Genomic DNA, 16,553 nt, shown 5'->3' with positions numbered 1-16,553 from the left:
TTACACGCTGCGAGTTCACAAATCACAATGCCAGTTGTAAGAGTCGTTCTCTTTTTTATTATTTTACTATCGCACACACCTAAAGTGGTGTGTGTAACATTTCCTACTTGTATGAATATAAAGTTTGAAATTGCGTAAATGAGACTAATCAAATTATCTTCAGGGCGGTAAGGTATAACATGTTGTCCCGCAAAATTGCGCAATGAACTTTTCTGAACTGGCCTCTGGGTTTTCGGAATATTATCCATACAAGGAAATTTCCTACTTTGAGAGAGAGTAATTATTGTGGCTGTCTTTCACCATTATTATTAGTAATAAGATAATAATAGATACGTTATTATTTGGTGCTGTTTTGATATTTGTTTCTAGTGTAACGTATACGTTATTTTTTTAGTATACGTTAATATAAAGTGAAACGTGAAACTCAAGATAAAGTGACACTTCTATAGCACAAATTAAAATGTATTCATGAATGTCAACAATCAATAAGATCAAAATTAGAACTATTAAAAAAGCCTTTTAGCAAAGTAAATTCTTTCAATCCGGGCAGTATTAAGGATTTAACAAACAAAATGTTTGTGTAAATTACAATCGTCAAAGAAACCTTCAGTATGCTATCATTTTATTTAAATAATTCAAGTTCTTGTAGCACGGTGGCTCCGCCTTTCTTTTCGATACTCTTACTACCTTATAATAAACTTAACTTAAACATAAAATATGCATTAAACTAAGGTGTGGTCATTTACATACTAAATGATACGTACACTTTGAAGTAATTTTTATTTAAGAAAAGTCATGTTTTGCATCTCAAACAAATTTGGACCAGGTACTATTTAAATTCGGCTTTTCAGATCTGAAGACCAGACGAATTATACAAAAAAAATTAAATTATTACGACAAATGTGAACATTTTTAACCGACTGCAAAAAAAGGAGGATGTTCTCAATTCGACTGCATGTTTTTTTGTAACAAATGCCGAAGTTATACGCGTAACATACGACGCGATAACTTTGTGAACCGATTGATGATTTTTTTTAAAAAGAAGGTTACTCAGTAATGTTTCCATTTAAATTTCAAAAAAATATTCCACCTCTAAGGGTGTTAAACTAGGGGATGAATCAGATTTCGCACACTTTCCTGCTTCTTTTTTTAATAAAACTGAACCGTGAATAATGATTGTTATACGAGCATTTGTTTGCCGGAAGTTATTGACAAACTCCGTAAAAATAACCGTAAACGCCGTAACATCTTGCACCACGATAATGCCAGTTCTCACACGACCAGACCAGAAAAATGAATTTTTGAAGGTGAACAACGTTGGCTTTATGAGCCATCCCGCGTACAGTCCCGACCTGGCTTCTTGTGACTTTTATTTATTTCCAAAAATTAAGAACCAGTTACGCGGTCGACGATTTTCATCGCCTGAAGAGGCTGTCGAAGAATATGAAAAATATGTTTCAGAGATTGGCACGGAGGAGTGGCATAAATGTTTTCAAAATTGATTCATTTGTATGAAAAAGTGCATTAACGCTAACGGAGAATATTTTGAGAAACAATAAATTCATTTCTGACCATTTATATTAATTTTTTCTTATTCATTCCGGAAACATATAGTACGCCCCACGTATATTGAAAGGTGGTAATGACAAATGATATAATACAACAAGCAAATGGAGGCCAGGTAGCTGTTACAGCAAGGTGCAATGAGATGTGAAGACGCTATCGTTGTAATTGCGGATCGTAGATGAATAAGACTAGCTCAGGACCATGGTGACCAGAAGTGGATGAAGACGGACTGTGGATGATGGTAATGAAGGTTACAACACAATTATTATTATGTAACAAAATTAATATAACGATACATTCTTCTACGTTACTAATATTAATTAACAAAGCAATCGTAGCCTAACTAATATAAAACTTAACAAGGACAAACCATGTTACTACAAAGAAAACACGATAAGTAATATTTAAAATTCTTGTAGATTTTTCGTATGGTTTTTTCTTATGATAATATTTTGAATTTTTAATCAATTTATTGGATGCCACGTATCAACGACTTCCAATTGTATATTTTAGTTGTTTGTTAGAGTTAAATACACAAGTAAAATTAATCCATATGATTATTTGCAGAGGCTTCAAATACTTGGATAATTAGAAATAAATCTAAATGGTTTTTATATTTTTTTATGACATTTTCCGAATTATCGAGCTGCAATTTCTTATTTAATAAAACACACTCATAGTCTCCCACTAGGGAAACCCTATGTCGTGGATGACATGAACATCACATAGATAACCACAAATTACACCCAAACTCCCGGGAGAAATAAGTGTACGCCATAGTACAATATTTCTCCTGATCCGGGGATCGAACCCGGTACCTCTGCTTGGCAGACAAGCATGGTAACCGTCCGGCCAATGAGGCAGTTAATTTTTGGTTACTGGTTGAATGCCATTTTCCTTTATTTCCTTTCAATAATTTGTAAAAGAAAAATAATGAGCACCCCGGAAGTAAGTTTCCGTCACTGGAAAGGCGAAAGTACTAAAGCGCCTTTTTGGCCTTTTTGGAGGTTAGTAATTTCGCCTTGCCAGGGACAATATGATCTTGAAGTGCAACGAAAAAAAAAACTGAAATAGCACTTACTAATGAAGAAGTCATATACATTCAAGACAGCGGTGTCCATGACTAATTGATCCCATCGGTCAGAAGGCAGTAGGTTGCATTTACTGGCCACGTAACGACCGATTGCTAGTGACTGGTTCAGATAACGATTTCCTTCTTTATTGAAAGATATGGTACCAAGTCCTATTTCGGACTATTGGTTCCACTCTTGGTTGCAGGGTATGTAATTTATCATATAAATATTATTCACATAATGCTAAGTTGTTATAATTTTACTTCCTATAAACTCATTTAATATAGTAATTCAATTTATATAACGAACGTTTGATATAAACTTACATTCTATAATTTCATTTTTTATAGCGATCCCTAACACTAACACCCATTTTTAATAAGGATAATAACCTATAAACATAACTTAATTAATTAGTAAATTTCACTTCATCTAGAAATATGGTTATTTCCGAAAAACGGTATCCCTAATACTAATTTTATTAATTATAATTTGACTTCAAAACATTTTGTTTCTGGCACTCGCCGGCCGCTGCCTCGGCACGCTCGCTACGCTCACTCCGCTTGGTCCGCTCGCTCGGCTGCTGCTGCTTTTTCATGTTCTAACCTAACCTACTAAATGGGAACTGCAACCAAGATTTGGCCTATGAAAAATACGTTTGTTTTATTTAAATCACCAAGGAATCCAGTGTCTAACTATAATAATTTTGTCAAAATGAAACTTCAGCATTGTAAACTATATTAAGAAAAACAATTCTCCCTCCATATCTCAGGCTTTTAAATTACACTCCTCGTGTCGGATGCTCCTCCCAGTATCGAACAGACAAATGTCGTGGCGAGTCGGGTTTAAACTTATTATTTATGTAAAGCGTTAATAGACCACGCAAAAATTATCTAAATTGACAATGTATGAAATGATTGTAATATAATATGAGCTTTATAAGATTTTTTTTAAATAAAATGTGAAGGTTATAATCAAACAAGAATTATAAGAAGTTAAATTATAGGAAGTGAAATTGGTTGGAATTGGTTGGTTGGTATTGATATGAAAGACCTTTTATTGTATAATGAATTCTACAGTGTAGAGAAATTTCTTTTAAAGAAATTGTAATTATATTTTGGACGTTTGTATTTTGAAAATATTTGATTTTTTATTTGTATTTTTGTAGTTCGTATTTTTTTTATTTCTCTTTTAATTATTTTATTTTATATTTATTATTATGTTCTAATGTGATAACATGATCGTCTAATGACATTATATTTCGAATTGTCATGTTATGAAATTGATAATATGAAATAGATGATTCTATTCTAATCTATTTTGAAATTATTTAGTTTTCGTATAAGTGAGGCGCATTCTTGGTTCCACTAGTGGGTTGAGTAGGATTTTTAGTACTCATGTTCCCACTACATAACATGGATGGGACTATTAGGGTTTGTGGATCCTTTTATCTCCACGCCTGTTGTAAAGATACTGGCCTCGGTACACTTGTACGGCCAGTATCTTCACAACAGTTGAAACATATACGTAGATTGTTGTCTTAAATTGCAATCAAAATCATAAAGTTTCAAATCTATTTGTCCTGTAATACGTGAACGTTACGCCAGAAAGATCTAAAGAGGTAACGTTTCTGCATAATCAAGATTATTTTTCTGTGCTCGGAATAATAAAAGTCTAAGTAGGTTTGTAATTCGATCAGTATATAATTATAAAGAGTAAAAAACAAACAGGTACATCTTAAAAACCTGTTGTGTATTTCAAAACGAACATGTATTGTGTTAGCCAGGTTTCTATACGACTTAAATGCATAGAAAGATATCTACGTGTTCACTAAAGTTCAAGCTTTATTCGACATAAAAGTTGATGAGAAAACTTGAACAGCTCATGTGACGGGAATAAACCTGTTAAGTTTTGGCAAATTCCAAACATTTATTTCCAGACAGTTTAGTCCATAATGCATACAGATAGAACTATTTTCTTTTTTTTGTTATTCAAAAATCTCTCACTAGATCTCAATAGCGGCGACGAAAAGTCAGTACAAAGATCTTTAACAAGAACACATAGGAGAATTTTGACGACTCGGTAACTGCATCCGTAGCTCAGTTGGTAAGAGCAATGCTACGGTGCAGCATGGACGTGGGTTCCAGTCTCTTCGGGTGGACGAAATTTTTCTGTGTTCGATCTTTGTATTCATAATCATAACAAAAGTAGAGGAAATATTTCACAAAAAAAATCTCAATAAATGCAATAAAGACTATGTTTCCATAAATGTACAGTTCGTCACAATAAAAAATAATGTCATGTGCATAGTGCTAAATTGATATATAAAACATGGAAGTGAGTTTAGTAGCAGTAGAACTTGTGAAATAGTTCGGTCCAGGGAAGTACTGCCACTTTACCTATTTCTGCCGCCAGGATGTAATGTGAGCATTACTGTGTTCCGGTTTGAAATATACATAAATAAACATATCGACTGCGAACTGGCAACCGGTACTACCTCAATTTTGACAATTTTATTGAATGAAAAAAACAATTGTTTGCGTCATTTGTATAGAATCTGGATAGAAGTTAGCACAAGTTAAAAGAAGTCGTTTCTGGCGTCCAAATTAAATGTATCTGTAATGTAATTTATTGCAACGCTGCGGAGTATGAAAATAGTATAAAATGGTATTAAAAAGTGAAGTCTTTACAAAATTTAGATGTTATCTGTAGCGAATCGCAACAGTCGCTACAAATCTCTTTTGTATATATTTTATAGTCTCTTTAAGTTTTACTTTTATACTTAAATTCTAAATTTAAGGGTGATTGTTTTTGGCGCCTTTTCTTGACTTTAGCTAGTGTGTTTGTTGTTTTGCTTTGATAGCGACATGTTTTCTAGTAAATTATTAATAAAGCATAAGTACATTCTCTTGGCCTTGCTCACTCGTTGTTGCATCCAAACTTTAACCCACTCATACAGTCCGTTACAGTGCCGATTGCCAGTTCACAGTCGATATATTAAAATATATTAGATGAACATAAAAATCTTATTATTACTTGTGACATAAACATAGGGATCCCTCGGCATCTCTACGTGCAAGCGCACACTGTCGGCGAATATGCAGCGCTATCCTTACACAAACTGATACTGATCCAGTTTACAGACAAAACAATTGGGATTTTTAAGTGTCTAAATCTCACATGTCGGCGATCTCGTGCGCTAGATCGAGATTCTTCTAAGACGTTTCTCGGTTTCGGTTTTCACGAGATCCTCATCATGTAGGATGGCTAATATTATTATTACTATATATGCATTATTTCTGGTGCTGTTTTGTTATTATTTCATTTACATTAATAAATATAATTAGATAATTAGACACTTCAAACGCAGCCTCAAGGCAAATTAAAACTACCGTAGCACAGATTAAAATATATTTAATAACAACAACAATTAATTAGTTCATAATTAGAACTGGTAAGTAGGCCTTTTAGCAATGTATTCTTTTACTCCAGGCAGATTCCTGACCTTCTGAACAAGGGCCTTTATAGTAGGGTAATTCTTCTCGATTTCGGCATCAAACAAGAGGTTGATCACTTCAATAATGGCAACCAAGACGAAGTCGGCCCAGGAGAGCTGAAAATAACATATGAAGAATATTAATAAACGCGAATAGTGTCGCAAGTACAGTTATCGATAATAGACACGTAGTAAGCTTAAACATCTTTCTTTTGTTTACTACGTAGCTGTATGCAGAAGGAACGGGGTAATACTGACGAGGAACCAGTGAAGCGGTATCTCATGACTGTTAAAGATTAACAAACAAAATGTTTATTTAAATTACATTCATTGAAAAAAACCGAAAGTTTGTGACCAACCTATTACTTAAATATTTCATGCTTTTGTATCAGGGGGTTCCGCCTTTCTCTAACACACACTTTTAACTTAAACTAAATTTGGTACTTGGTACTTGGTGTGACGGGCTGGTGTCCGCAACTCGACGACACGGCGCCTATTAGACTAAATTTAAAATAACATTTGCATAAAACCACGAACCAATAACTCAGTAATTCTCTTGAGTTATTGGGTGTAATCGCGATACAAGACAGCGTACAACTATTGGTCTCTCAACTAGTAACTGTGCAGGATACGTGGACCGGTGGTTCCGTTCGACGCGGTGTGACGACATCTGTCACGACTCTGTATTTACGGCCGGTAGCTAGTAGTATGTCGCGACGAGTATCAAGTAGTAATTTTTGTAACTAATTTGTTTTATATTGACAAGTTGTAACTTATCAAAGCTACTTGAATTTCTAGTGATAACAAACAAATCAACTAGATGGCGTTTATTGCACAGACATTTATGGATAATATGGGCTATTCTTTTATTTTCTTTAGGATTAGCGCCATCTATCCATATTAGGAAGCGCTAATTTATAAATTAGTTTGTAACACACAATGCCATCTATTGATCTACATGTTTGTGAAAGTTCGGAAAATAATTTTAGTTCATGCATGGTCAATATTTGAATAACTTTACAAGGACAAAAGTGACTTCTTATATTTCAGGAATTAATTGATATTCACAGCCATTTACATAACATAAACTACTTCCAGGCCATCGAACAGCACCGACAAAAATGACTTTTTTAGTTTTATTTACTTATCTTAAATACACATTAATTTTTTAAAGAGACTTCTTGCAATATTAGTACTTCGAGGACAGGCGTTTTGTTCTATGTATGTAAATAAAATACATTTACCTCAATATACATATCTGTCACCTATACGTGTGATTCTTTAGCTATATCTTAGTACTTAATAAAGTATCTTGACTCATGAATAAACAACCATTGGTATCATCATTGATAAAGAACTCAACTCTGCCATTTATGTTTGGAATGCTTCACTGTGAGATAATGCAAGTTAAATGTCTTAGCAAAAATATGAAATAGTATAGTTCTCTTTTTAAGTCATATTTTGAGTCTCATGGCCCTGGAAAAAGGAATCTGGTACAAGATCATGCACTGTGAGCCTCCTCGTGTCCCTTGGTGTGACTATGTTAAGTTAAGCAGGGGTCAAATTGTCAGCGCGCTTAGGCTTCCATCCAGCCACGTTCCATTAAACACATTTTCGTATTTGATGCAAAGGATGAACTCACCGAATTGCGACGTGTATGAAATTCCTGAGGATGTATATCATTTGCTCATGGAGTGTGTTCGGACGAACCTATTAGGGCGCGGTTATTTGCACAGGCTGGTTTTCGTACATTTAATGTTGGGTGGCTTCAATCTGTTTTGTCGGAGCCAACATGTAGTGCCGCGGAGATTTTGAATAAATGTTTGGTTAAGTAGTATTTTGATTTGTATGTCTGGATTTTATTAAGTGTTTTCTTGAAGTATTGTTTTTCTAATGGAGCTGACATGTTGAATAACGATCAAAGCGCCTAAATAAATAAATATTAAAAAAAAAATCATTTTGGACCACGTTCTGTTTAATTGTCTTTCAGATCAGAAGACCAGACGAATTTCATAAAAATAAAACAAAATTATTATAACAAACTCAATATTTTGGAAGCTAATATTGCTAACCTAACACATTACCACAGTATTACAATATCTAGTTTGTAAAACTATGATGTTGCTAGACGTGGTATTGACAGACGAAGTAACGCGACAACCGAATGGTGACCAGGAAGTAATTATCAAAAGGGTGGCAGTGAGATGAGGAGACGATATCGTGAATATTGCGACTATAGATGAAAATTGCCTAGGATCGTAGTAAATGGTAATGTGTTGTATAGAAAATAAAGTTACGCTGCGACCCGCTCGCTCCCTCAATTACGACGGTAGATATCGGTGTGAGCGGACGCGGACGCGGACGGATCGCACGCGCACGTAAACTAACCAAACGTTGTTCTATTTAGCTACTCCTGCACAAAATAGCATAGACATCATAAGCACAAACATCAAGGGGCCACAATACCCAACGGTGGGTTAAGACGCACCTTTAATGTTGATAACGTATATAACATCATAATTATTCATCGAGTTCTTAGGTTTTCGCGATTGTTACACATAGGAAATGCAACTATTTTTCCGGATTTAAATCGCAATTGGAACAAGAGAATTGTGGTACTTTAGCTTTCTTAGATGTTTTAATTAAAAGAAATCCTAATAACACCTTAGGCCATACTGTATTTCGAAAGAAAACCCGCGTCAAAGAACATATAGCTGATGTCGAACACCGTCGCGTAAATAAGTCTGCAGTCTGCGATCATGTAATGGATAAACCTACACATTCAATGAAGTTTGACAAACCCCAGGTCCTTGCAAAAGAAGTGCGTTATCTACCCAGGAGAGGCCATTGAAATTAAAAAACATCCTAATTTCAACAGGGAAGATGGTTTCTCCGTACCACCAGTTTGGGATCCAGTAATTCCTCTAATGAAATATCCCAAACAGACATAAGACTGCAGTTTTAATTAATATCTTTTAGTTTATTTTAATTTCTATTATAAATTAATAATAAATTGAACTTAATAAAAATTCATTCGATAAAATAATTTGTAAAACTTAATGTAACGTAAATTGGAATGTTTTCTTTGTAAAATTAAAAATAAGGTATTTAATTAATAACTATTGTAACTATAGTGAAAAAATAGGGTGGTTTGCATCAATATTAGACATAACTGGTTGAAGACTGTACCACCTCAGTCAACCGTGACCATAGGACTATAAAGTACCCGAAACGTCGGTTTGTTTGAAAAAACAAATATACGCGATTTAAATCCGGAAAAATAGTTTCATTTCCTAAACATAATTATTATTGAGTTCTTAGATTTTGTTACACATTAAAAATGAAACAAATTTTTGGGATGTATAATAAATAATATAACTTGCAACAATTTCCTTTTTATTAATTAATTTAATAAGTCGCACAAGAAACCAAATACTGTCGTACTCGACTCGAAAATAATAAAAAAAATCAGTACCAATATAATTATGTATTCTCGTTTATAAATGTCTAATTAAATATTATGTAACTGCCTCCGTAGCCGAACGGTTACCATGCCGGACTGCCATGCAGAGGTCCCGGGTTCGATTCCCAGACTGGGATAAATATTTGTATGGCCTACATTTATTTCTCTCGTGAGTTTGGTTGCAATTTGTGGTTGTCTATATGTGTGTCCATGGCACCCGCGACACAGGGTTTCCCTAGTACGGGGCTATGTTGAGTGTGTGTATTTTTTTTTTTTCAAAAATGTATTTTCTCAGTACCACAATTTTGAGTTAGTACAGTATTAATTAATATTAGACATGAAAATGAGACCTGTAGGAAACCGAAACGTTGGTTTCTTTGAAAAACAAAATGTATGCGATTTTTGATCGGAATAAACAGTCTCATTTTCAAGGTGTAGCAATCGAGTATACCTAAGAACTGGTAAAATAAGGTAGTGTATCACATATCAGGAGTCTCATTAAATTATTACCTGCGTTCATTTGTCCCAACTATAAAGACATAATAAAGAAAACGGATTCTTCTTACCTTTTTGCCAAAGTATCCATTATTCTTCTTTAGTTCCTTTTCGAACCTGGAAAGGTGGAAATCAACTGTTTCTCCCAGGAAGGTCTTCTTTATAGCTTCCTTTTTATCCGGGTCTTCTTCTTTGAACCAAGGTCTAGCATCTGCAATTCATACAAACTTTATTGGAGTAACCTCTTGTTTGAATATGAAAATGCCAAACATTTGAATTTAAATGACAAATTTCAATTTTAACTAAGTAACATAATTGCAAACGAAAAATAATGCTTGATATTTTGTAGAAATTTGTTTCTAATATTAAATTGTTTATTCTTGAAACGATATGTAGCCAAAACAAGCATGCAAAACTATTCAACCGAATATATTGATTATTTCCATAAACATTAAAATTCACATTATCTAAAAAGATCAACGAAAGAAGATAAAGCTAAAATAGCACTTACTATTGAAGAAGTCATACACATTCAAGACAGCAGCGTCCAAGACAGCTTGATCCCAAGGGTCAGAGGGCAGAAGGTCGGACTTGCTGGCCACGTAACGGGCTATTGCTAGTGACTGGTTCAGGGTGCGATTGCCTTCTTCATAGAAAGGTAGCTGACCGTAAGGTAGCCCTAGAATTGGGAAAGTCATAAGTTTCATATGAAATGTTCTTATCGTATAATTTGTGTTCAAGAACATTTGTTCCAAGATAGAGATAAGGAAAAATTTCGGAATATTAGAGAGTACTTATTTATACCCAAACAATGAAAATTCATACATAAGTTTGGAGTTCGATTAGTACACAATTAAAGAGATTAACAATTTCAGTAGAGAGTACTAAAAACCGACTTCAAGAGTTAATGGAATTATATTTATTTGCCAAGTTTTTTTGTATTCAGTTACCAGGAAGTGCGCGAAACCGATTAATACCCTACTCTGCTACACTTAGAGGTGGAATATTTCCTTCAAATTTAAATGGGCCTACATTGAAGTACCTTCTTTCCAACAAAAAAGAATCATCAAAATCGGCTCTCAAATTATCCGGAGTCGATAACTCAAACATTAATATACATACAAAAAAAGTCGAATTGGTATTGGCTGAGGTTCTCTGCTTTTTTTTTGCAAGTCGGTTAAAAACAACCGGTCAAATTCAAGAACCTAATGTGTATTTCAATCGAATAACTTTTGTTTTACGACTTTCAAGAAAAAAATTTTATATATAAAACGACCAAAAACTGTATATAAATACATATCTCGGGCTATTCCGGCTATTATAAAAGTATTAATATACAAATTTCTACCCGGATTTCCAAATATGAAAAACAATAAACCCAAAAAAGGGAAAAAAAAAATAGACACTATGAATGATTACATGAATCGACCGATCGGCACAACAAAAAAGAATGTCGTTTGAACAGGTACTTCAACATCGTCGTCATTGTGAGATTTTTTTTAATGCATTTTAATTCCACCCTACTTTGACATTATGTAGCAATTTTCCATGATTCAGTAATTAGCATAACAGAATACCTAGAAAAAAACAAGCATAAGGAAGTAACTACGTAACCGAAAGAGATACACAACATTGTAGTGTATTAAAACTATCAAACTCGCAGTCATTTGTTTCTGTTATACCGAATGCAATTCATTAGCTGTTGTTTTGTCCATTACGTAGTAGACAGGTAACTGAAGAAAGTAATCATAGAAAAAAAAAGTTACTGATTTACTTACTTTCTTTAACTTCTTTGATAGGCCAATCCTTCCTTTCATAACGGACGTCTTCGAACTTCTGTCCGGAATAGTACAAAATGTACCTAATGGACTCGGCAAGGCCGTTAATATTGAAATAATGTAGTTTCTGAGCCATACTGCACGCTGCGAGTTCCCAATTCACAATGCCGCCGGTTGTATAAATGATTCTGTTTTTTATCCGTTCACTCAACTACCGGTATCTTTAATGGAATTGGTAACTTCTACCGGTACGAAAATAAGGTTTAAAATTGCGTAAATGACGACTAATCAAACTATTTTTAGGTTGGTATGTCTGCTTGACCGAATGATAAATATGTAGTATTACACGTATTTGTCATGGTCCAATAGAGTTGAAATTTAAGTATGCCGCGTGACCTTGCTAATACCTACTTGTGTTTTGATTCGATAAAACTGTGTTTTGTTATTGGATAACTTTATTTAGAATTACATCGTACCACTCATACTTGAGATAATACTCTTTGCAATGAAATAATATTTGTTAAATATGGTGAAATCCGACATTACTGTGCAGTAATATACAACAGGCAGCCTTACTGCTAAATAACGCGAGAGGGAATGGACATTATTTACGTATGGGTACTACATCGTTGACCTCATCATCACATCTCATCATGAGATGCTAGTGATAAATTTAACAAAGATTTTTATTTTGTGACAGATAAATATGACACCAAACTTTGTATGTTTGTGTGTGTGTGTGTATCAGTGTGTGTGTTTGTTTGTTTCTGTTGAATTTTAATAGCACCAGAGCTCCTTGTCAAAGAGTTCGTACAAGGAAACATGGCAATAACCGCCACCTTACCTATTTCTGCCGCTAAGCCATCATGTGAACATTACTGCGTTCCAATTTCGAAGGGTGCTGTGAAATTACAGGCACACACATGGCTCTTGTCAACTTATATCTCAGGGTGTATGATGCAGTGGCAGTACCCCTCAGATATTTGTGATTTCAAGCTCTGACACTGCAACTGACAGGCGTGTCGCGTACCAACCGGGCACACGACTTGTTTGTCCCGTTACTTAGTACTATAAAAAAAAAGAATAGTAGTTCGATGTGTACGTGCTAGTCACGTACACAACCCAACCAATGATACTCTATCGACATACAACTGAGATGATTTAAAATTTGCAAGCTAGAGACCCAGATGTTCATCAAACAGAGCTATGAACCATGGGTATCGATTAAATTGGCCTTCGTATAATTTTTTTTTTAAACTTTGAGATCAGTTCATCTGTTACAATGACCTGATCTCAGTTTCTGATCTTTTTTGAGAGTTACGATGCAATATTCACACAGACACACATACAAAGGCTTCAAACTTAAAACTTTTTGCGTTAGATGCTCAAAAAAATATTTAACGATTAACTAACAGGATATGGTTGTCATAAGTTTATTATAATATTGATCAGCCAATACGTGCTTTTTTTTATCTAAACATTGTATGTTAATAATGACGTTATTTGTCTATTATGATGTTAACACACAGCCTTGCTATCACAAATGTTTGTATAATTGTGACTGGTCCGGTATTTAGGATAAATTTTCACTAGGGATTTTCAGTTTTTTTTAAACATTAGATAACATCACATGCCTTGCTCTGTACCACAAACACCTAGACCCGAGACAATATAGAAGAGTTCGTTTTCTGCATTGACCCGGCTGGGGTTCGAACCCGGAATCGAAATCAGAGATGGCGACACCATGAAAACCGGTGTGCAAACCACTCCATCACGAAGGTCCCAGCACTGATTTTCAGTTAAGATCCTAGAGAGCAATCTACTGGAGACACGCAGGTGGGACCTGCGGAATAAGGCAACTGCGATACCAGCCTATCCGTTACCGTGGCCTTCTGTCAAAGCCCTTGGTGGTTTATTTCACCAAGGGCCTTGACAGAATTTGATATGCAAGCTGAAAAAGCGAACTACCCTCGTAAAGACTTCCTGTTCGATTTTGCCGCTGGATTACATATAATCTAAGTTAACGATCAATATAGCTACAGAGTTATCTGTGAAGAATATTCGCCCTATCAGTGATTTATTGACGTTAGCGACGAGCTCTTCATAAATCTTTCTCAGGTGAAAAGGACTTGACAAAAGCTCATCTTTGACAATCGGAAGACGTTGAATACAGGCATATACTACGTAAAAACCTCTAGACCTGAAAGTAAGCATGAAGGCTCTACTCACTGTGAATGTGACTTCGGGCCCAGCACTAGACTTGTAATGGCATTTGTTTATACTATTGTGTGAAACCAAAACATCGCAAGTCATTGTGATTATACTTTTATTACATCTAGAATCTTTCGGTTGTCGTCACCACAAAATAAATCTAATAGCTTTTTACTACAATAATTAGTTATTATATGATTAGATTGGCTGGATATATTTATTTATAATCGATCGTGAAAACTAAGTTAAAAGTATCTTTTTATGTTAAGAACTGGGCAGAATAAAAAGTGGAAATCAAAATGGTGATATTGACATTGCAGTGTATTAGTATAGTGTATTACTGTAGATAGCGCCTGTGTTTTATTGCTATGGCATTTTGCTTTATCATGCATCATAAGGTATTTGTTTTTTAGCTACAATCAGTTTTATTTTTTATCGTCTTCAAAAGGCAAGGTCACTCCGTAGTGGCACGGATTACTTAACAGTTACTACGTAACAGATGAATCATTCTAATACAAAATCTAATATATCTAAATATCTAAAATACCAGATGCTCACTACTACGAAACCGAACCCTAAGCACGCGCTCAAAAAGTTGCAAATAACGTTGCTCGCTGTGTGCAGTCGTACGGAGCCGAATGCTCATAAATGTAAGTCTTGTATAATCTTGACCGAGCGATGGAACCCTGGTAGTGACATTAAAATTTGAATGGGATGAATCCGGTTTATTCAATTTCACCCACTTTTCGTAAACCGATTTCAATAAAACATGGCGCATCGACGTAATTCCAATTAAAATAAAAGCAAGTGACCTAGAGAGGAATGGCAGACCGATGAAAGGAACTCCTGGACAATTTACACCAGCTGCCTTGTGTTTGGGCTCACATGATTCATTTAACGAGGTCTTCCGTTCCGCGTATCAGTTAATCGTTACGGAGACCACGGTAACGAACACAGTGAAAGCTGATACTATTGTGTAATAAAAGCTAAATGAATATTAGAAAAGGTGTACAAAAGGGTAATTATAATAAGCATTATTAAATATAAAAGCTATTTTTAAAATACCAATATTTTTCTTATTTTTTGTAATATTATTATGTCAAGCCACGCTTTTTTGTTTAAATCAGGGTTATCTCACTTCAAACTTTCTACTTTTTTTCTTTTTTCACTATACTCCAGTTGTACCTTTTTTATGCGTTTATTTTTATGATAATTTAGTTATGTGAAAACATCGAGCATGTGAAAATGAGAATGCGGACCACTGTAATTAATTAATATCTGCGCTTTTATTAATTTAAAAGAGAAAACAACTTGGATAAAACGTCGATATAGTTGTAGTATTCGCTCCTACGAGTAATAACGTATTGGTATTTGGCTCGCCTACGCACCATCACGTTCCTCCGGGCTAACAGTCGAACGCACTTTTTTTATGGTACTAAATGATGGGAAGAACAAGTCGGTCAGGCGACCATGGCAGTCGCAGTGCCACTCAGAGCTTTGAATTTAAAAAAAATTTGGGGCACTGCCATTGCGCCCGTCACCCTAAGACACAAGTTGACAAGTCCCATGTGCCTGTAACTTCACCAGCACCCTTCAAAACCAGCACGCAGTAATGATCATCATGATGGTGGTAGTACTTCCCTAGACGAACTCTTTCACAATAAACTCTTTTAAAATAAAGACTGACTCCCTGTCTGCCCGTACCATGTGATGCGATCGAGCTGGTTCAAGACAAATCATTAATATATTCACATACTCTACAATAGTTATTTTAAAAATAACTATTTATGAGACTACACGTTTAATACGCATTCTACCTCGTAATGTTATATTAATCCCTCCATTTTTTTATGTAATTTTGTTCTTACGCGTAATTTTGCATAAAGGCGTTTTGAATTCGAATATGGAATCATTGTATGAATATCTTACATGCAATGGTGTCAATTAGCATGGCGCGGGTAGACTTTGTTAAAACATTCAGGAAAGTTCGCAAAGATTGATTATTAGCAGGCTTTGCCCGAAATATCACGCGCAATGTCTTCACGACAAAGTTAACTGGCGGCCATGATGTGGGATTGTATAATTTATTCACATACTTTGCCGAATTTCAATTGAACTTTCATGACTTTGCAATAACAAATTTCGAGCTTCTTTAAATACATCTATTTATTTTTCATAATTATCGAATGTTATACCTAATAAGTAGTATTAAAGAATCAGTATTGAATTCACATTTACTTCTGTGACCGGTTTAAACTACACATTACAATAAAATTTTATAGATGACGCCTCAAATATGCAATAATTTTTGGATAAGTAATCGGTTTTCGAAATTAATAAAAAGTACCATTCTCTTTAATACTACAAAATAATTACGACGTAAATTAGACGTGAATTAACGTAGAAGTAGTTTTCTTTTTTAATACGACAAAACAAAATATATAATTTTACAAATTTACGTTACCATTCGT

General features: G+C 34.6%; 1 protein-coding gene across 1 annotated transcript; it reads right to left on the bottom strand.

The window, feature by feature from the left end:
- Positions 1 to 6,036: 6,036 nt before the first annotated feature.
- Positions 6,037 to 12,028, bottom strand: LOC113225515 (glutathione S-transferase-like). Its single transcript, XM_026457835.1, has 4 exons — positions 11,872 to 12,028; positions 10,605 to 10,772; positions 10,165 to 10,304; positions 6,037 to 6,252 (listed from the first exon to the last, which is right to left on the bottom strand). The coding sequence occupies exons 1-4, from the start codon at positions 12,005 to 12,007 to the stop codon at positions 6,085 to 6,087; spliced, it is 612 nt and encodes a 203-aa protein (XP_026313620.1). The 5' UTR covers positions 12,008 to 12,028; the 3' UTR covers positions 6,037 to 6,084.
- Positions 12,029 to 16,553: the final 4,525 nt, after the last annotated feature.

The sequence above is a fragment of the Hyposmocoma kahamanoa genome, unplaced genomic scaffold, assembly GCF_003589595.1.
Source record: "Hyposmocoma kahamanoa isolate Upper Pololo Valley unplaced genomic scaffold, ASM358959v1 161, whole genome shotgun sequence".
In the NCBI taxonomy this organism is placed as follows: Eukaryota; Metazoa; Arthropoda; class Insecta; order Lepidoptera; family Cosmopterigidae; genus Hyposmocoma; species Hyposmocoma kahamanoa.
The sequence above is the reverse complement of the archived record's forward strand: the minus strand, read 5'-3'. Positions and strand labels throughout refer to the sequence as shown.